This window comes from Tamandua tetradactyla, chromosome 4 (genome assembly GCF_023851605.1).
Source record: "Tamandua tetradactyla isolate mTamTet1 chromosome 4, mTamTet1.pri, whole genome shotgun sequence".
NCBI classification, from domain to species: Eukaryota; Metazoa; Chordata; class Mammalia; order Pilosa; family Myrmecophagidae; genus Tamandua; species Tamandua tetradactyla.
The window spans coordinates 145085532-145107348 of record NC_135330.1 but is presented as its reverse complement, the minus strand read 5'-3'; the positions used below and the strand labels follow the sequence as shown (position 1 = coordinate 145107348).

Below are 21817 nucleotides of genomic sequence, written 5' to 3'. Positions count from 1 at the left end.
TACTAACTCCCTTTCACAAAATTATCTTGAACTGGCTCTAGGTGGAAGGGGAAAAGTCTCCCCTGAGAATCCTAACTCTAACATCTCAAATGGTTTGGAGACTCAAATTCATATTAGCTGTCTACTACAAAGAGGTTAAGCTGAGGATTGAATTTAAAGTAGGTTAGGAATGGTAGTGCTATGAGAGGCTTGATCGAAGGGGACTTTTTAAAGTCCTTCCTAGGGGGATGAATTCAAAGGATTTCTACAGATCAAACACCACTGTATCTATCTAAGCCCTCAAACAAAAAGATACCATTTTTGAGAGTTAGTAGAAACAGATTTAGCAGACTCAACCCTGCTAAGTGTTTAGACATTGAAATTATTCGAAAATGAGCATAAAATATATGTATTTGATATGTTTAAAGTAATGAAATAAGTTATCCAAAGTATGTCTAAGGAATAAGAATATAAAAAATAATCAGGGGCAGTGCAGTGGTGGCTCAGTGGCAGAATTCTTGCCTGCCATGCCAGAGACTGGGGTTTGATTCCTGGACCCTGCCTATGCAAAAAAAAAAATCAGATCAGAAGAAAAACCAAATAATTATAATTAGAAACTTAGAAAATAGGTTAATCAGTGGGTAATATGACTGAAGATAATAGAAGGGAACTGAAAGACAAAAAAAAGGAGGAAATTGTCTAGAATGTAGCACAGAGAAAGGCAAAGTGAAGAAATGTGAAAGATAAAATAAGAAATGGATGATAAAATGAGAAATTCTAATTAATATAATTCGAGTTCCAAAAGGAAACAATAGATTTGTGGTGAGAAGTATTTGAAATAATGACTAAGATTTTCCAGAATTGGTAGGATTCCAAATATGGAATCCTCAGATTAAGGAGGTCTAGTTTATCAGAATAAATTCTCTAGATCCTGCCACTTTGTTGGGAAGAGAAAATCAGTAGGAGAGAGAAAAGCATATATCTGAGACTATTTATTATATAGCCCTGGGTTTTTCTTAGAACTTTGATATCCTGTTAGGAAGTGTGAGAGAAGTAGAGCTATGTTGGAGACGTGTTAATTTTTGCTCCCTCCCCAGTCCCAGGACTGTTTTCTTTTGTAAAGTATAAACTTTTAAGAATGGGCATATTTTTGGAAGATAGGAGTTGAGGAAAGTTTAAACCTAAATTCCTATAGAGTCTAATCCCATAGAAAATAAGTCAATTATCACCTCATCTCCAAATAGGATTAGGAATTAGAGGCAGCAGGGTACCTGAGAATGTAGTGGTGAGAGGAAGGGCTAAAAATTGATCCATGTCTGTTTAAGGAATAGTGGAGAACCCCAGAACACTTTCTCTCTCTCCCCTTCCTAACCAGGCAGCTCTCCTTCTTTCATTCCCCTAACAGAAGAGAAGTTTACAGTCTAAAGAAATTGAGTCAGATAAGCCAGGAAAACGCTAGGCAGGATTGAGAGTGGAATTGAGAAACCATGCTGAAAATGGAGATAAGTGAAAGTCTCCTTACTGCTGATGCAATTTCTTATTTCCCCACTAAGTTCCCAGAACATTGGCAGTGAGGCAAATGGCCTCTAGAAGGAAGGTTGGCAGATCCCTCTTTGGAGAAAGCATGAGAAAAGACCCTCAGATGCAGACATTTGGAGGTCTGCCAGTGAAATTGTCAAACTTAGTGTGATCATTCTGTGGGTAGCTCATGCCTGGCAAGCTTTATCCACTGACATAGAGCTTCTATCAGATTTTTAGTACCTTATTCTCATCAGTAAGGAGGCAGCCAAGTTCACTAGACTAACATGAAAGACAGAGATCCCCCAAATCAGTAATGATGATGATGGTAAAAGAAAACTTTGGATAAAAAAGAGTACAAAAGAAACTCTGAGAAAACTGTAATTAATATATTTTGAGAGAGGTAGAGAATAAAATTATATAAATTAAGCAACCATTCTATTCTCAGAAAATCAGAGAGCAAGATAAAGTTTTCGGAAGTAAAAATGTAGCAGCAATTTTTAAAAAAATCAGAGTGTTAGAAGATCAGGTTGAAGACATTCCCAGAAATGGGGTGGGGGTGAGAGGTTGGAGAAAGATAGAAAATAGGTGGATACTACTTAGACGGTCCATCAAGAAAATATAATATTTGACTAATAAGAGCTCTAGCAGAGGGGAGAAAATTAGCTGAGAAATCTTATAAGGAGAATTCCTGGACCCTAAAGATGCAGATTGATAGGACACACAGTATGAGTACCCAACACAATGAATGAAAAAAAGATTCATACCAAGGAATACCAATGCAAAATCAGAACACTGATGATAAAGCTTCAGATAGCAAAGACAGGCTACCTACAAAAGATGAACTAGAATGGCATTGAATTTCTCAAAAGCTATACTGCTAACTGGAAAATGATAGAACAGTACCTTCAAAGTCTTGGGGGAAACTAGTGTTCGCTATACCTAACCCAGCCACCAATCATGTATGAGGGTAGATAAGGAGATGCTTTCTAACATGCAAGGTATGGAACAATTTTACCTTCTATGCAGGTCCCTGTGGAGGTCAGGAGGCTTTATGAGGGGTGTTGTCAAGGAGAAAAAAATCGAAAATAGTATGTTTGACTTTATTGGGAGGAGTTTGGGGAACACTTAGGCATAGGTGTAGAGAAAATAGAGTGAAAATGCAAAAACGGGGCAATCATTGACTCAAGCAAAAAAAGAACAATTACACGAGGAGAGAAATGTGATTTGTTATACTCTATTGACTAAGCTCTGAACCATGTTTACAAAGTCATAATAAAATGAATTCTGAATATTGGTTTAACCAAAAATTATAATATAGTTAAATTTTGAGGATTTGGGAAGGAGGGACATCAACTTTCAAAATATGCACCAACAGAAAATATCTGAAACTAAAAAAAATTGAAGATGGAAGCTTTGGCACATTATTTTAGCAGTGGTGTAAATTCTAGATAAAAGAGTTATAAGTTTAATGTGACTACTTCTGGGGAGATAATCTGAAGTAGTATTTGACTATATATAATAGTGTTATTTTTATAAAAATAAGTGTATATTTTTGAGTTGGTTGCTTGAGAACTAGGAAAGGACAGTATATCTGTGAACAGTAGATTATTATCCCTTTGCAAGCTTTACCCTCTAGAATAACACTGTCCAACAGAAAATGTAATATAAGACATATATGTAATTCACAGTTTTCTATTAGCCACATTTAAAAAGTGAGAAGAAACGGTTGGAATTAATTTTAATAATATGTTTACTCAATTCAGTATATCCAAACTATTATTTTAATATGTAATCAATATAAAATTATTAAGATTTTATATTCTCCTTTTTCTACTAGGTCTTTGAAATCCAACATGTAGTTTACATTTAAAGCACATCTTAAGTAACATTAGCTGCAGTTTAAGTGCTCAGTAGTCACATGTGGATAGTAGCTACTGCAGTGGGCAGTGCAGCTGTAGAACTGTGGCTGAATGTGGTGACCCTCTGATTGACAGCCAGTGATTGGGTGGTGTAAGGGGAGTCTAAAAAAGAGGACCAGTTAGTTTCCCTTGAACTCAGGATGTTGGTCCAGTACTGGTGATTATTGAGGATTTACTTTGCAATGCCAGATATTTGGCAGGTCATTGAGTATCGAATGCATACAATTAGATTTCATATCATGGGAAATCATTGATGTCAACAGTGATTAGACATAAGAAGCAAAGTTGAAGAGGAACACCAGAAATTTAGTTTCATCTTTGTAGAAGCAATGCTGATTCCCTATGTGTGTTGCTTAATTTTATGCTTTATTTTTATGAAGAATTTTAAAGATTATGCATATCACACAAAAGATATATTTTGACTACTGTGCAGTATAATTCTAGTACCAAATAATTTCATTTATATCTTCATGTTTCATTTATTAATCTGTGTTTTAATTGTCAAACCTTAAAATCTACAGACAGTGCTGGTTATTGGTGTTTTGGAAATATATGTTTATTTCATTGTGTTTTGGTGAAAAAATACAAGTTAAAATCTTTGGAGCTGACATTTTTATCTTGGCCTGCTTGGGACTTTCTTCTTATCATGAGCTTTTAGTTATTTTTTTTTTGGGGGGGAGGGGCATGCCAAACATCATCATTCTCAAATTTTTTTTTTTTTTAATAATGGTGTAATACTGAAGTATCTTTATGTTGTCTCTTCTGTATTTGGGACCTTTTAAAATGCCTTTTTTGCTTTTTTCTTCTCTTTTGAATAGGTGCCAACAATACTAAATTCACTCCAGAGAAGTGTACAGGCAGTTTTGGTGGGAAAAATTCAAATACAGGACTGGTTTAGTAATGGCATTAAGAAAGCAGCTTTAATGCACAAGTGGCCATTAAAAGAAATATCTGTGGATGAAGATGACCAGTGTCTACTTCAGAATGATGGATTTTTTCTTTATCTTTTATGCAAGGATGGATTATACAAAATAGGCTCTGGATACAGTGGAACAGTTAGGGTAATGTTACTCCTTATAGTTCTAAATCATAGCAGAACATGTATCTGTACTAAATTGTATTGTTTCTAGTTTTGTTTTTAATGTACTATTTAATTTTCAAGTATTGGTAATCCTTTGAAAATTGTAATTGAAGCATGAACAATAAATTTTATTCATTCACTGTATTATTTTTTATTTATTATTATTTATGGAACTATTGAGAGACTAACTTTTGTTATTTTGCAGGGCCATATATACAATTCTACATCCCGGATCAGAAACAGAAAAGAAAAAAAGTCTTGGTTAGGGTATGCTCAGGTAGGAGAAAATCCACAATAAACCATAGTCTTCTTTTTTAAATTTTAAAAACATGTGGTTAGTTCTTGTTTAGTCAATATATGATATCACTTCTATTTAAACAGAAACGGTGTGTTTTTAATTGTAAAACTGAAGCTACAGTGTAACAGTGTAAGGAACATTAGCTTAGAATTCTTAAGACATTTAGTTCTGGCTCTGCTTCTTACTAGCTGTGTAAGTTTGGACAGTTCAGTTCTCTTAGCTGTTTCTCTGTTATATAGCTGTAAAATGGAAATAAAAATGCTTTCTGTTGGAGTTTTCATTGAAGTGAGCCTCAGGATAAGAATAAATGACCACCTTTATCATAAGCAAATCTGATTTGAGGAATGTATCTGTGACCTGAGACCAAATTGGGGCTTTTTGCCACAAACACCTCCCTTCTAAGTCTGGATCAGTACCTTTTGGGGATCACAGTTTGCCTGCCAACTGCACTGTAAGCCAGCTGCATGGAAGATCAAGCAGAAAATCACAAAAAAGGGAAAAGAGCTAAGCCTGCGTTGCTTTCTTAATATCATGATCTCATCCCTTACATGATGTGTCCAAATGTGTGTCAGATCCTTTTACTGACAGCAATCAGATACATCATTCCTCTTCATGATGAGAAGCAAATAATGGATAGAAAAGAGAAGTCAGTAATACTGATTTCCATACTATACCTTCCTGAGAGGCAAAGCCCAAATTCCCTTATGGTAGGAAGTAAAATGATGATTTTCCTGCACACCTGCTTTGTTCAGCTCATAGGATTGTTGTCAGCACCAAATGATAAAAGATATTTGAAAGCATTTTGAAAACCAAAAAACTTATTATTGTTATATGAAAAATAATGCTGCTATATTAACTATTGGGGAGATTTAAAATTTTAATTTTAAATATCACATTTCTCAGTAATTATCTCTTAAAACCAAAACCTGATTTGAAATGTCTCCTCAAATATTTGCCTCCCTACTATATTTTTATCTAAGAAATGATACTATGGAAGATACATTTTTACAAAATACTTTCAGTAGCACATCACTCCTTCCAGAACAACTATTCCATTCATTTTGAAATGACAATCTAAATATTTCAAATATTTTTCTTTAAAATATTTCTTAAAGTAATGATCATTTCTATTATTTATTTGGCAAGTGATATAGTCATTTTGGACAAGATGTTTGTCTTGTCCTGTGTAATATTTATATATGTATCTAAGAAATTGATTGCCAATAGTGTATAATGCCTACTCGTATTAAAGTATAGCCATGTTCTTTTATTTTTAATGTTTAATTGTCTTTTAGACATCAATATTGATGTATTATACCTCAAAGAACTGTAACATGGACTTGTATGACTGCTTTTCTGCTAAAGTGAGAATGAAAAAATGTATTTTAACACATATAGAAAAATTTTTTGTTGTTATTAGGGTTATTTATTGTATAGGGATGTGAATAACCACAGCATGACAGCCATAAGAATAAGCCCCGAAACACTGGAACAAGATGGCACTGTAATATTACCAGGTATGTTACTCCACTTGTTATTTTCCTTCACGAGTGTTTTTTTAAGAGATGTACCCATTAGGCTTCTCATACATATAAAGAATGGTTAACGAGGAGTAGTACTTGCGGACAAATGAGTCCAAAGAATCTTGGTGTGAAAAATGCTTTATAGTCTATATAAAGTTACTGTATGTAGGGACAATAGACATTATACATATGGTATAATAAATTTTAATATTTGTTTTCAAATTCTTACAAATTTGCAGCATGGTTCTCTCACCCCTCCACCAAGACTATTTCAACTGCTGAATTAATGGGATAATGTTACTTTATTGCTCTTATTAAAAAGTCAACACTACCTCTCTTATGACCTGGTACAAAGAATCTTTCGTTATTTTTCCTTTAACAACCGTGCACTTTGAGATTTCCTCTTTATTTTAAAGGGATTTCACAGACAGATTTGGAAGTGTGTCAGGAAGCTTTTTAGAATTCCTTGTTTTATAGTTTTTGATAATACCTTGGTTTGGCACATTGGATATAATTCATTTTGCCTTAATTTTGAGATATTCCATTTATATTCAGCATTCAAATTACCATGCTCTATAAATTGTGAGGAGGTGAATCTCAAAGTTTTTGTAACATGGAGGAAATTCTTAAAATATTCTCCAGTAGAAGATTTCAAATTTGCTTTTACCTTTGATACTTTCTAAAGTAGTATGTATAAATATTTAATGGGTCTATCAATTTCATGGTATGCAGGAATATTACTTCTAGGCACTTGACTATCTGAAGACAGTGGAGAACCATTGCTTGGAAGAACACATTGAGAAGGATAATTGCTGCCATGGTGCTTGTTAAACAGTTTTCTTGTAAAACATTCATTTGGACATTGCTATATATGTGTATATCAAAATTAGTTTACATGACACCACGTTAAGGCCTATGCCAAAATTTATGTGGAGAAGTTTTGGAAAGCAAATGATTTAAATGAAGCCATTTTGTAAATGACTTTCTGTTTCCAGATAAGTCTATGGAGATTTATTTCATCACAAGTCTATTACTTTCTCTTTTGTTTAATGGCATTTATTTAAAAAAATAATTTTTAGTAACCTGCATATACACCCACACCCACATAAACACATATTTAATCATATTTATTTTATAAAAATATGAGAAAAAAAGAATAAAATCAAAATTATTTATAAGTACATTTTCTATAAATAAAGTACTATTGTCATATTCTTTTAACTTATTAGTAGTTATCCGTAGAGTTTTTCCTATGTATCTATGTGCATACTTATTAAAAAAATGACCATATGCTACATACTATGATCCATCCCTTTTACTTAGTATTCTGAATATATTCCCATGCCATTAAATAGTCTTCAGTAACATCTTTTTCTTTTTTTATTAAAAATTTTTTTTTCTGGTAATGTATACAATGTAAAATTTCACATATTAACCACTTACCACAGCATTAATCTAATGTACAAAATATATTCTATTGAATAATATAATGGGATGAAAGTTCTTTCTCAATTTTTGCTATATAAATTACACTATAATAAGCATTCCTATCACTCTGTTTTGTGTAGGTCATTAGAATAAAAATTCTGATTTCTCATAAATTAACAGTTCGTCTACTATAAAGTATTTATTACTGAGGAACTCTAATAATTAGTAGAGATTGTGACTGAAAAGACAATTGAGAATATTTACCTGAAGTTCTTATATTTATTCCACAATGATAAAATCTTTCTGCATCATTTAACAGTTGAAATGCAACTTTTACAAATATGAGCATGGTTTTATAAATATATATTGTATTCATGGTGAAGAATGAACCACACTTTGGGAAGATATTCCCATATTGTGTGTCTTCCAACCTGGGAGATGTTTGACATTTTCCTGAAGTTGCTGTCTTAGAACGTTATACAAAGAATAAAGAAAGAATAAAGAGAAAATCTTCTTGAAATTGCTCATCAGGAAGACTCGGCCTTCAAGCTTAAAAGAAGCCAGTTGCCGTTTTCCCACCATTTTGACCTCAACTGCATTTTCTTCAATAGTGCTTTTTTTTCCCTTAGTAAGGACAACTCTGCTCTGTAGCTTTTCCGTCAAGAGAGAGCAGAAGTGAATTGTCAGGTTTATAGATGGTAATGAATATGATCTTAAAAATTGATATAAATCAGGTAATTCTTTGAGCTTCATGTTCTAGCTTGTCTTATAGTCTAGTTTATAAGACAATTATTTTCAACCTGCTATTGCTCAATGTAAAGCATACTCTTTTTTGTTGTTGTAATTGTCATTTTATCTTTTATATCTCCCTTATATTTCATATTGTATCCTTATGTCATTTACTGTCCATGTCTCGTGACAGGTTGCCTCAGATCATGAGGCTTTTTGCTTCTCTTCTTGCGCCGCTTCACTCCTCACCCCTGCATTTATCCGAAATTATAATGAGTTTTTCTTCTTTGCTTTTTAGTTTAAAATCTTACTGCTTAGAGCTTGAGAAGCATCTTTCTTGCGCCTCTTTATTCTGTACAGTGGACTAGGAACTCTTTCTTTCGATTTCTCCTCTCTTTGATTACCAAGTCTCTTGGGCTTCCAGTGGGCCTTGTCTCCCAGTTTCTATTTCCAGTTTGTGATCACTGAATTCTCTATTTGGTAAGGGTGCCTGTGTTTTGCATATTTATAATAAGGAAGTATGCTAGTATGAAGCTCCTGTGCAAAAATATAGAGAAATCCAGTTTATTGGGGAGGGGGTGGGAATGGGAGGAGCACGGAACACACTATTACTACATTAAAAAAAGCAAAAACAATTTTATGTTTGGTTGGTTCAGGTGCAGATAGAAATAAAATTAATTTTTTGTTACTGTGATTAATGGAGAGATTCATCCTAGTTCTTTGCAGTTGTTTTGGGAATTGTGTGTGCTTTTATACCTGCTTGCTGAACATTTTTGTTTTTCTAAAAGGACACAGTTTATACTTAGATGTTAGATTTTGCTTGTAGTTTCATGTTATTTAGTAGCAACCACTAATATATGTTCTAGTGGTCCTTCTGTAATACATTCATCCCTTGTTACAAATTGAGCCTGAGTGTTACTTTGATCAAAGTATATAATTCCCTGTTCCACAGAGATATATACAGTATTGCCAGAATAAGAGATTACAGCCAAGGTATATGATCACTTTCAGACAAAAAGAAATACATAAACATATATTTGTCTGGTCTGTGGAGTATGTACAATTAAAAAATTTAGAGTATGCAAAATGCTAAAAATGCTGCAAATAAACATTGAATTTCTAAGTGAAAACTGTACAATCACTTTGGAATTTCATCTATTTTATGAAAGCAAGGGATATTTGTAGTTGGACACCATAGACCTCAAATATAGAAGCTGTAGGTCTAGCTGTATTTTTCTGTGACACTAATGACTGTAATGTATGTCTGAGGGTAGAATGTTGCCTACATTGCATGTGTATTGAAATGGTTATTACCAATGTTCTAGTTTGTTCATCATGGTGCATGTTTTCTATTAGACTATATTTAATACTAATTTGTTTTGTAATTACTGGGCTCTTAGGTTCTTGAATATGGAAGAAATTATAAATGTAAGCATAAAATATAATATGTATTATTAGTTGAATTATTGTGTCTCTGCTAAGTTTTAATTCTTTATTAAAAAGCACAGTTTCCTTTTGAGTTTGTTTATCCTATTGCGTGGAGAACTCTCATTCTGATTTCAGCAGAGGAATGAAGTCATTTTATGAGGTGTTTATTTTTATTGTTAAGATGATTACTTTTTTCTTCTACCTAGATTGCCACACTGATGGTCAAAATATTTTATTCACTGATGGAGAATATATTAATCAGATAGCTGCTTCAAGGGATGTAAGTAGCCTGAATTATGAGTAGCTGATGTGGAAATGAAATTCCTATCTCTTAAAAAAAAAAGTATATATATATGTATATTCCTTAGTATGGACAACTCTGCTCTGTAGCAGATATATCCCACTCTCTCCCCTGCTAACCCATGTTCTAAATTCTCAGTGACTTTGCTTATTCTAATTGTTTTATATCAACGAGATCATATATTTGTCCTTTTTTCTTTGTCTGGCTTATTTCACATAACATGATGTCTTCAAGGTTCATCCATGTTGTTGCATGCATAAGAACTTCATTCCTTTTTATAGCTCAGTAATATCCATTGTGTGTATATACCACATTTTGTTTATCCATTCATCGATTGATGGATGCTTGGGTTACTTCCATCTTTTGGCAGTGTGTATAATGCACTATGAACATTGGTGTGCATCTGTTTGAGTCCCTGCTTTTGAGAAGTTCCTAAAAGTGGGATTCCAGGTCATATGGTTAATTCTATACTTGACTTTCTGAGAAACTGGCAAACTGTCTTCCACAGTATCTGTACCATCTTACATTTCCACAAGAGCAGTGAATGAGTGTTTCTATTTTTCCACATTCTCTCCAACATTTGTAATTTTCTCGTTTTTTAGTAGGAGCCATTCTAATGGGTGTGAAATACTATCTCCTTGTGGGTTTGATTTGCATTTTCCTAATGGCTAATGATGTTGAGCATCTTTTCATATGCTTTTTGGCCATTTGCATAACTTCTTTGGAGAAATGTCTACTCAAGTCTTACTCATTTTTAAATTGGATTTTTTGTCTTTTTGGTCTTGACTTGAAGGATTTCTGTATATATTCTGGATATTAAACCCTTATCAGATATGTAGTTTCCAACTATTTACTCCCATTATGTAGATTGTCATTTTACTTTCTTGACAAAGCCCTTTGAGACCCAAAAGTTTTTTATTTTTATGAAATCCCATTCATCTATTTTTTCTTTTGTTGCCTGTGTTTTAGGAAAATATTTAGTTTTATTAGAATATAGAGCCTAAAGAAGCAAGCTAATGCACATAATACTGTGGATATTTTATTTTTTTTTAGGATGGCTTTGTTGTCAGAATATTTGCCACAAGCACTGAACCTGTACTACAACAAGAATTACAACTTAAATTGGCCAGAAAATGCTTACATGCCTGTGGTATCTCACTGTTTGATCTGGAGAAGGATTTGCATATTATAAGTAAGATGGCAAAATAAATCTTTTCCTCATGTATTAATTTCACATCTCGTCTTTTAGAAACGTAATGCTTTGTTTTCAGCAATGCAGGTTATATTTTAGCAGCTTTATAAGTCACTGAAAATATCCTTTAAATAGAATATGGTATTTGAAGACTATTTTAAGGAAGTGTCTAATAATTTACCATTTTCATTTTGAGTAAAGCAAAGGAAATAAGCATATTTAGTAAGAATTATGATGGAAAACTCTGGTAGGCATCATTAATTTACATGACCCATCTTTTTTCAGTTTTTTTAAATTTTGAAAATTTCTTTTGTAAATGCTGCTAAATAATATACCTAATTCTCTTATTTAAACCTTTAATTTTTATTAATACAGGTTTTCAAGATGCCCATAGAGTAATTCTTTAGATTGTAATGACCTAAACATTGATCTTTCAGTTGAATACAGAGATTGATATAACCACAGAGTATTCAGGGTATTTCTTGGGCTTGGTATACTTACTCTTACAGTATTAGAGTAGTAATTAGGATGACTAATTCCAAGAAGTTTATCAGTTTTGGTTTGCCATAGTGCTCTAGACTTACTAATGCCATTTTATTTATTTAATTCTATTTTATTGAATTAAACTTGATGTTAGTGTTTTACTTTGCATATTTTATATTAATTGTGTAATGTTGTTGTAATTTCCTCATAGGAAAAAAATGAATTGAGATTGTGGTTTTAAAATTTTAAAAGCCCATAAATTCATCAGTAATCAATTGGATGAAATTATGAAATGTGCCAGATATAAAGTTGTAATTTTTATTCATCATTTTACCATTTGAAAATGTTTATAAGGATATGTGTATGTGTATGCACACATACATATTTAAATTCATAGAGTAGCTACATAAAATGTTATTCTATAGAAAATGAAAAAACAGAACATGGGACAGAGAATCTGAAATAGCTTAATTCAGATATCTGCATGGAATTATTCAAACCCAAATGGCTGCATTTGTACTACCTTTTATGTTTTATAGAACCTTAATATTTTGCTCATTTGTAATTGGGCAATATATTGTGGGGATTAAATGAGATAAGATGTATAAACTCTATAATGCTTGCTCCCAGATAGATCTCATTAAAAATTTATTTATTCATTCAAAGAATACTGCTGACACTGAGTTTTAGAATTTTGTTTGTTTATATTTAAAATTTAATGAGTACTACTTTGGAGCAAATTAAGAAACTTATAACTCTCCTCAGAGTAGTGTACTTATTATTAACTAAATTATTTTTTATTCAGGCATATGAATATGTGTTGTCAACCTTGCTTTTGTGTGATATTATAATTGACTTTGCAGTTACTTAAAATAGTGCGCGTTGTAATAAGAATTGTTCATATTAGAAATGTAATTGCATTTATTAGTCTTTTTGTAACATCAGGTACAGGGTTTGATGAGGAATCAGCCATTCTTGGTGCAGGACGAGAGTTTGCACTAATGAAAACAGCAAATGGAAAGGTAAATGACTTTTTTTGGGCTAAACATGTCCTGCTTTTAAAGATAATTGGTACAATCGGCTGATTACTTTTCTTAGTTCACTTCTTTAAGCGTAATCATCTTTAAAATTTTCTATTGTAATTATTTTATGCTTTTCCTTTTTTTAAAAAAAAAGCTTATTAGAGAAGTTATGGGTTTGCATAAAATACAAGATTCCCAAACACACTGCACCAACCAACACTTGCATTGATGTGAAAAATTTGTTACAATTGGTGATAACACCTTTTCACCTTTTTTTTAATTATATATACATTATTTTCTGTATGCTGTATGGTGGCATATGATTCTTTTTTTCTGGGTGTTATGGACAGGCAGGGAATTGAACCCAGGTTACCTGCATGGCAGGCAAGAATTCTATCACTGAATTACCCTGTACTCCCTGTAACTCTATTTTTTAAAGCATTTTTTATTGTGAAATATAACATATATACAAAAAAGCAATAGATTTCCAAGTACATTGTAACAAATAGAGAACAGATTTCAACATTTGGTATGGGTAATAGTTCCACAGTTTTAGATTTTTCCTTCTAACTGCTCTAAGACATTGGAGACTAAAAGAAATATTAATATAATGATTCGACAGTCATACTCATTTGTTAAATCCTCTTTTCTCTGTTATAACCCTTCCTTCTCATTTGATCCTTCTCCCAGTCTTCAGGGGTATTTGGGTTATGCCCATTCTCCCTTCTTCATGTTGGAAAGGGCTGTCAGTAATATTGGATAGGGAGATGGAACCAGTTGACGTTCTGGAGAGGCTGTCCCCTCTGGGTGTCAGGACTTATCTGAGCTAGGAACCATCTCGAAGTTGTAGGTTTCTGGAAAGTAATCATACTATGTGAAACTTTTGTAGAATCTCAGGTAGAACCCTTGGTGTTCTTTAGGGTTAACATGAATGGTTTTGGTTGGAATTTGGCAGACCATGGTAAATAGCCATGTCTAGCTGACGTATGCATACTAGTAGCCTCCAGGATAGCCTCTTGACTCTATTTGACCTCTCATAGCCACTGATACCTTATTTTGTTAAATTTCTTATTCCCTTTTTGGTCAGGAAGGCGTTGTCAATCCCATGATGCCAGGGCCAGACTTATCCCTGGGAGTCATGGCCCACATTGCCAGGGAGACTTTCATCCCTGGATGTCGTGTCCCACATAGGAGGTAGGGTAATGATTTTCCTTGTGGAGTTTGGCTTAGAACAAGAGAGGCCACATCTGAGAGGTTTTCTGGTAGTAACTCTTAGGCATAACTATAGGTAGACTTAGCTTTTCCCCAACAGGAGAAAGCTTCATAAGAGCAAGCCTCAAGATCAGGGGCTTGGCCTGCTGACTTAGGAGTCCCTAATATTTGAGATGGTATCAGGGGTTTTCCCAGTGGTAAACTTAATAGTTCTGTATTTTTTCTTCCGTCCCTCAAGGGACTTTGCCAGTACTTTTTAATTATCTGCCCCACATACTCTGAGATGTATCCGGATATTATGTTAAGTTATGCAGAATTACAAACCCCCATTGCCATTCTGGGTTCCGTGTGTTTGGGTTGTTTAGAGGAGCTGTCCAAACAGGTTGAGTTAGATAATGTACTACAGAAAGTTTAGATTTGGACAAAATAAACTTCTCTGCCTTTGGTCTCATACAGTAGGTAAAATTCTAAAATACAATGTCATAATCACCTGCTGTAATTCTGTTTTTTTAAATAGTTACATTTGTTATAATTGGTGAAAGATTATTCAAGTAGTCCTACAGCTATTGTCTATAGTTTGCTGTATAGATATTCTTTCTCCATATTCCCAATATTATTTATTTTTTCATGCACATCTTTATTTTATTATTCATCTACACATACATTTGGTAAAGAGAGTGTTAGTCAAATGGTTTTTACAATCACATGGTCACATGATAAAAGCTGTATATATAGTTATACAATCATTATCAGAGATCAAGACTACTGGATTACAGTTCAACAATTTCAGGTATTTCCTTCTGTATTTTGTGCTCTACTTTTATTACTATTACTACAAAAGAAAACTGTGACATTTAAGACATTATAAAAACTTTATAAACTTTATAAAATGTTAAATTTTCACAAATATTTAATTTTAATTAATTGTGAATTTGTGTAATTTTTTGAGTTGGAGTGAATTCATGTTTCATGTTTATTTTGATAATTGCAAATTTCTGTACCTGTGAATGTGCAGAAATGTATAAAGACTACAATTTAGCAGAAGTAGGTAGAAGCATGTGTAAGTAAGTATAGGTTATAGAAGTCAGTCTATAATGATATAAGCTTCTGTCTTTTTTAATGCATGTGTGGATGAAGTAAGATGGTTAAATTCTGAAAATTGAAATTATTAGTCAAATATAGCGTATTTGACTATAGTAGTTTTTGTAACTTGGAAAAGGAAATTGAAAATTTTATCAATTGCCTGCCGTTGTGAGTTTGGAGAATAATTATGAAAATAAATATAAATGTAAAGTATCCTGAATAGATATGAAAAAAACATTTATGTAGTCTATCTTGGCAAAATCTGTATATTTTTCTCTTGCTTATCTGCATATTTTTCTCTTGCATATCTTTTTTACACTATTTTTACACTATGTAAAAAACCATTTAATTTTTTTTCAATAAAATGTGGAAATTTTTCTTTTTCTTTTTATATGAAATCTGGTGTTCTTCCCCGTCTAAGAGCTACTATAACCCCTCCTCCCCCATTTTTTTTTTTTAATATATAAGATATATTACACTGGCAAATACCAGAGTCTTGGAATCAAGCAAGGTGGTCCATCTGCAGGAAAATGGGTTGAGCTGCCAATTACAAAATCACCAAAGATTGTACACTTTTCGGTTGGACATGATGGCTCTCATGCCCTTTTGGTTGCTGAAGATGGAAGCATATTTTTTACAGGATCTGCTAGTAAAGGAGAAGATGGAGAATCAAGTAAGTTTGGTGATGAACTGGGCGTTCAGTGAAAATAAAAGTGCTATGTAATTTCCTTAACATAAGGTATTTCAATTTCAATAACATTAACCTCACCAAGTATAATAGAGAATTTTACATTGGGACATATTTAGTTAATAGTGATGTTGTACTATTCATTAAAGAACTGTGGTTGCAGATTTCATTCCAGAGTGCATATTAATTAATTTGTATATGCTTTATGAATATATTGCTATTCCCCTGAGAATATATGCTTATATTTCAGAATGAAGATAAACCTTCTGTAACCTTGTATAATAGTTACTCATAAATCACTGTTCTTGGTATTATTTCTCTATGATGAAATTATTGCTGTGTCCTTGTTTGCCAGGGCTGCTATGATAAATACCATAAAATTGGTTTAAATAACAGAAATGTATTGTTTTACAGTTTTTCAGGCTAAAAGTGCAAAAATCAAAGTGTCAGCAAGACCATGCTTTCTCCAACATCTGTAGCATTCTGTTGATGGCCACCTCTGGCTTCTCTTACTTTGGGCTTCTTTTAACTATTACATCTAAATTTCCTTGTATACAAGGATTCCAGTCATACAGGTTAAGGCCCATTCTGATTCAATTTGGCCTTATCTAAATAGAGTCTTTGAAGATCCTATTCACAATTGAATCCACACTCTGACATATCATAACATATTCAAAGAAACTATTTATAAATGGGTTCACACACAGAGGTATGCAGATTAAAACTTGAATATGTTTTTTTGGGGGCATATGGTTTGATCCCTAGTACTCACCAATGAAAAAATAAACTTTATCACATATTTTATTTTCTATATAAATATTTCTATATTTTCTTAGATTCTTCCTTAAAGTGTCTTTTTTTTCTCTCTCTCTCTCTTATGTAGCTCCTCATATTATAGCACAGGGCAGTAGTGTCTTATGGGGATTAAGTTTTGAAGTTGACACACTAAGACAAAAATCACTTGTAAATAAAAATTATCCTGGAAAAATCCCATGAAGTATCCATAAAGTATATTACCATCTCTCAGAAATTTCAGCACGTCCAAATTTTGCCTCTAGCATTTGGAGCACATTGTTCTTTTTGGTGGAGAACTAGATAAAGTAGTTATCATATATATGTATATAGATCATGTTGTATGGAAATATATGCTGGTATCTTTAAACACCAGAATTGAACCCAGCACAGCAATATGTTTTTTTCTGAAAGACATGCAGAAACTAGGGCTGACTGAAGGAACTGCAGATTGGGGTCTCCAATCTTTTACTTATTCCTGGGATTTAGTTTTTGAGAGTAAAGGCTGTTCGAATCACCCATATTTAAATTTATTCTCTCTTTCCACACACGTATCTTTCTCTTCCTTAACAATCACTCGTTAAACTGGTAGTTAGTAAATATGAATTGAATGAATGGGAAACTGGTTTTACCTTCTAGGATTTAGAATAAGAATTTATATGAAATAGTTTGAGGAGAAAGGGAATTTTTATGTATTTGATGGTGGAATGGTATTGATACACTGTAAATAGCTAAGTCAGAGATTGGGCCCTCAGAAGTTTGGTAGAAATTTGGTGTTTCCCATTGGGAATTTCAGTGTTCTACAAAGAAGTTATGACAATGATAGGCTAATGTTAATTGAACAAATGAGGTTTGTAGGTTGACTCATTATAATTGACATGATGGGAAGCCAGGATTTTATTAAAAATAAATAAAGCAAGTATATTATAAATGTAAATAATATGTTTTTTCCTTGGGCTTTATATACAAACTATTATTAGTATACGTACATAGATGCCTTAATTTAATTTTCTGTTGTTTTTTAAGCTAAGAGCAGACGGCAATCAAAACCCTATAAACCTAAAAAAATAATTAAGATGGAAGGAAAGATTGTGGTGTATACAGCCTGCAATAATGGAAGTAGTTCTGTTATTTCTAAAGATGGCGAGCTATACATGTTTGGAAAAGATGCCATTTATTCTGACAGTTCAAGTAAGTTAATGAAGTCAAACAGCATTTCACTTTTATGAAAAAAATGACCAATAGCAGTCATTATATATAGCAAAGATATACCTTGCAAATTAACATTTGTGGCATGCTTTCTCTCCGCCTTTTCCTCTTTCCTTCATATCTTGCCACTTTTAAAGAAAACTTTTACTAGTTTCATGCAGAGCTAATCGTAGAGCTTAGCAGCTACTTTCTGTGGAGAACTTTTCTCAGACTTGATTAAATGCTTATGTGACATGTTCCCAGTAGTGCCCTGGAAATATGATTTTTATATCATGGCTGTGTTGAATTATTTCTCTCTTCAAACATTAGGTTCTTGAGGACTAGCCAAATAAAGTTTTATGTTTATAAACTCTTATCTCAAAAAAAAAATAATCAGTTTATGCTGCTAGATTTTTCTTTCTAGCATAATTGAATGAAGCAACACAATTGGAAGGATTTTATATGAGGTAAATATGTATAAGCTCATAGTATTTATGTATTTCTTTGTAAAAAGAAAATCAGAATTGATAAAGTTTGTGATTAGAAGTTTAAATAATTGTCTCATGATCAGGAAATGATGTACATAGAACATTTGTGGCAATTATTAAATTGAAATGTGCCCAAGTGATGTGTGAGCTGGCTCAGTATGGTAATATTGAAAGATTCTCAGTTGACCTGAACTGAATAAAAATTTTGGAGTAACATGGACAATTTAATAATAATACTCAGTATAACTTTTGCTTGCTACCGTCTTCTTGGCTAGGACTAATGCATAAAGAAACCGAGGTATTTATTCAACAGTTATTCATTGAGCATTGACTGTTTGTAAGGGGTGGAAAATCAGAAAGACATGGTCCCTGCCTTTTTGAGGATCTGAGAGACAATTAGGCAATACAGAATTTAAATGTTAGAGAAGTGTGGTTTAATGGCTATGGACATAGACTCAGATCCTGGTTTCTCCATTTTTTTATTAGTTAATAGTTAGTTAACCTTTCAGAGTTTTCTTATTTTTTATTAATCTTCAAAAAAGGACTAAAAATAGTACCTACTTCATATGGTTGTTGTAAAGATCACAGGAGATAATACTTATAAAATACTTAGCACAGAGCCTGCCACACAAAAGGACTCAAAACATGTGAGTTAGTACTATTAATAATGAATACTATTACTATATATACATATATTTTTCAAGCATGCTAAATAAAAAAAAAAATGGAAGTTTTTGAGGTGTGCTTAACAGAAAAGACTTAAGCTTGTATAGGGTAGAAAGGTAAGGCCACCTGAAGGAAGTGATTTCTGAGCTAATAATGTAGAACACGTTCTCCAAAGTGTGATACGAGGTTGACATTATTAATAATATGAATAGAATGAATGCTTTAATTAAAAATATCTTTACCTTAATGTATGGTAGAAAAATATTCAACCTTAATGTATATTGGAAAAATATTCAATAGTCTTTAATTATTACTGTTATTGCTACTTTGACAAGGATAAAAATGCTTCAGTCAATTTAAAGTTAATGCAAAAAATATTAAGTAGATAATATGGGTGGTCTAGATATGGCAGGTATAATGAAAGTAACATGTGAACAAGTAAAGTTTAAGAAATATTTATGAATTGGGATTATGGGAGAAAATTTTTGTTCAGTTCAAGATTGAAATACATTGTTTTGGAAAACCTGACAGATTTCTACAAAAATAATGTCACTTTGATATACTGTGGCAAGTGTTTTACTGAGGCATATCAAAGCAGGTAAAGTAAATGATTTATAGGCTTCTTTGTGTGTGGACCAGAAAAGTTTGAAAACCACTTACCCTTCTGAGAATTGTTGAGAGGAGTTAGCATGTAGATTAATCACTCAGAAGTAAGCTAATACCACAGTAAATATTGTTCCAACTCTGGATGGTAACATTTTGAAATTAATTGAAACTACATTACAAAATTAATTTAATGATACCCTCCCAGTCTTTTGACCACTTATTTCCAATTTCAGTGATTATTTTGCCCCAGAAAAAAAAAGTTGCCTGTTGAAATAATCCTTTTTTATTACGAAGATTTACTAAGTGCGGAAAAGTTTTTTTTTGTTTTTTTCCTTAAAAATTTGTATCTTTTCTGTAGGTTTGGTGACTGATTTGAAGGGCCATTTTGTAACTCAGGTAGCTATGGGAAAAGCTCATACTTGTGTTTTAATGAAGAATGGAGAAGTTTGGACGTTTGGTGTAAATAATAAAGGACAGTGTGGGCGAGACACTGGTGCCATGAACCAAGGAGGGAAAGGTGAATGTTTAATATTAAAATTTATGTTGTCTTTTCATTAGTTTTTCAGAATAAGATGTTGTTAAGAATATTACTCTTTTTTTTCAAAACAAGTGACTCTTTAGTTTCAGACTTATGAAACAGGAAAACCAATTAATTTGTTTATTTGACAAAAATCATTGATAAAGATATATCCCTGAAATAATAAAATGTACTGTAGGTTTTTAATTTTTTAGCAAATGAACTTGCTTACTTACGTGTTTTCCTGAATTCCATAAAATGTAATTCTGCCTCTTTGATTTAGCATTTATGGTAACTAAATTATTTCAGAAAGGTGAATTTTGCAAACACTTTGTTATTAGTTCCTTTTATACCACATTTTCAGTTTTAACCATTTTGATGGCAATCTGTCTGGGAAATAATACCTTCCTCTTCATCAGAATGTGCTACCAGTAATATAATCAGCTCTTTATGCCTAAGAGTGATCCTTATGAATATCTGACCCTTTCTCAAGAAAAGACTGAATTGTAGATACACTATCTTAATATTCTTTACCTCAGCCTTCAGACTATTGAAAAGAGGAGTTTATCCTTTGGTTGCCATGCTTGTTGTAGTCTTTTTTTTTTTTAATTGTTCGTATCTACTTATTTCTTGCTCTCAGTTTTTGTTTTTAGCTCCTATCAATGTGTCTATACCCTTCAGCCGGAGGGAACTGGGAATAAGATAATAGATACATATTATTAGAACTAAGAATTGAATTGTGTTTAAAGTATGAATTATTTTTAGAACTAAGCTCTGTATAAAGTAACAAAAACAAGTTTAACTCTTTTGGGGCCAACTTGATGGCAGGCTTACCTAAATCTGAAGAGCCAATCATTTTTTTATCTTGCCTTGTGTGTGTATTTATATTTCAGTTTTTAAATGAGCAGGTCCATTAGAGCATATTGATTTAAACAGAAAAGAAGAAAGGTCAAAAGAGAAAAAAGAATTGGATTACTTCAGAATAGAAATTTATTTTCTCTTTTAGTTAAGTTATGACCATAGCTATAAAGGGGAGTCAGTTTAGCTTTCTATGTACAAATAAGTATATATTCAAATTATGTTCTATAATTGTTTCATAAAACGTCTGAGCTATAATTGTTTCTTTAGTGTCTGAAATCTTTTGTGAAAATCAAGCATGCATTTATACCTGTGTTCTGATTACTTAGGGTAAATTTGCAGTAATCAGAATAACTTTGCTAAAAGATTTTTTACTTAATATGAGTAATACTTACTCTGTTAGTGAGTAATAGATTAGAATGGCAATTGAGGAGAGTAAGACACATAAAATTAATATGGACTGCAGTCATGCAGAATAAAAAGGTGTTTTAAGTTCAATTTAATTTTTAAAATATTTTTATTGCGATATCTTCATGTACCATACAGCCCATCCAAAGTATACAATCAGTGGCTCACAGTATCATCACATAGTTGTGTATTTATCACCATGATCATTTTCAGAATCACCAGATCATTTTTCATCACTTCAGAAAAAGTAATAAAAAGAAAAAGGAAAATACTCATACATCCTATAACTCTCTCATTAACCACTAGTACTGCACTCTATCCAATTTTTTTACCCCTTATCACCCCCTATTATTTATTTATTTTTTTGTCTAAAGGCATTTTTAAAGTTTTCCTTATGCAGAAAAGAA

At 32.4% G+C, this 21817-nt stretch overlaps 1 protein-coding gene across 14 annotated transcripts in view; it reads left to right on the top strand.

Annotated features, from left to right (window-relative positions):
• MYCBP2 (MYC binding protein 2) overlaps positions 1 to 21817 on the top strand; it is a 371029-nt gene that overhangs the window by 67939 nt on the left and 281273 nt on the right. For all 14 annotated transcript variants that reach the window (XM_077158462.1, XM_077158472.1, XM_077158469.1 and 11 more), the window contains exons 6-14: positions 4238 to 4480; positions 4706 to 4777; positions 6219 to 6315; positions 10113 to 10186; positions 11261 to 11399; positions 12828 to 12904; positions 15668 to 15872; positions 17706 to 17870; positions 19986 to 20144. In XM_077158462.1, coding sequence (XP_077014577.1) covers positions 4238 to 4480; positions 4706 to 4777; positions 6219 to 6315; positions 10113 to 10186; positions 11261 to 11399; positions 12828 to 12904; positions 15668 to 15872; positions 17706 to 17870; positions 19986 to 20144 — 1231 coding nt within the window. The remainder of the gene's footprint in view (positions 1 to 4237; positions 4481 to 4705; positions 4778 to 6218; positions 6316 to 10112; positions 10187 to 11260; positions 11400 to 12827; positions 12905 to 15667; positions 15873 to 17705; positions 17871 to 19985; positions 20145 to 21817) is intronic.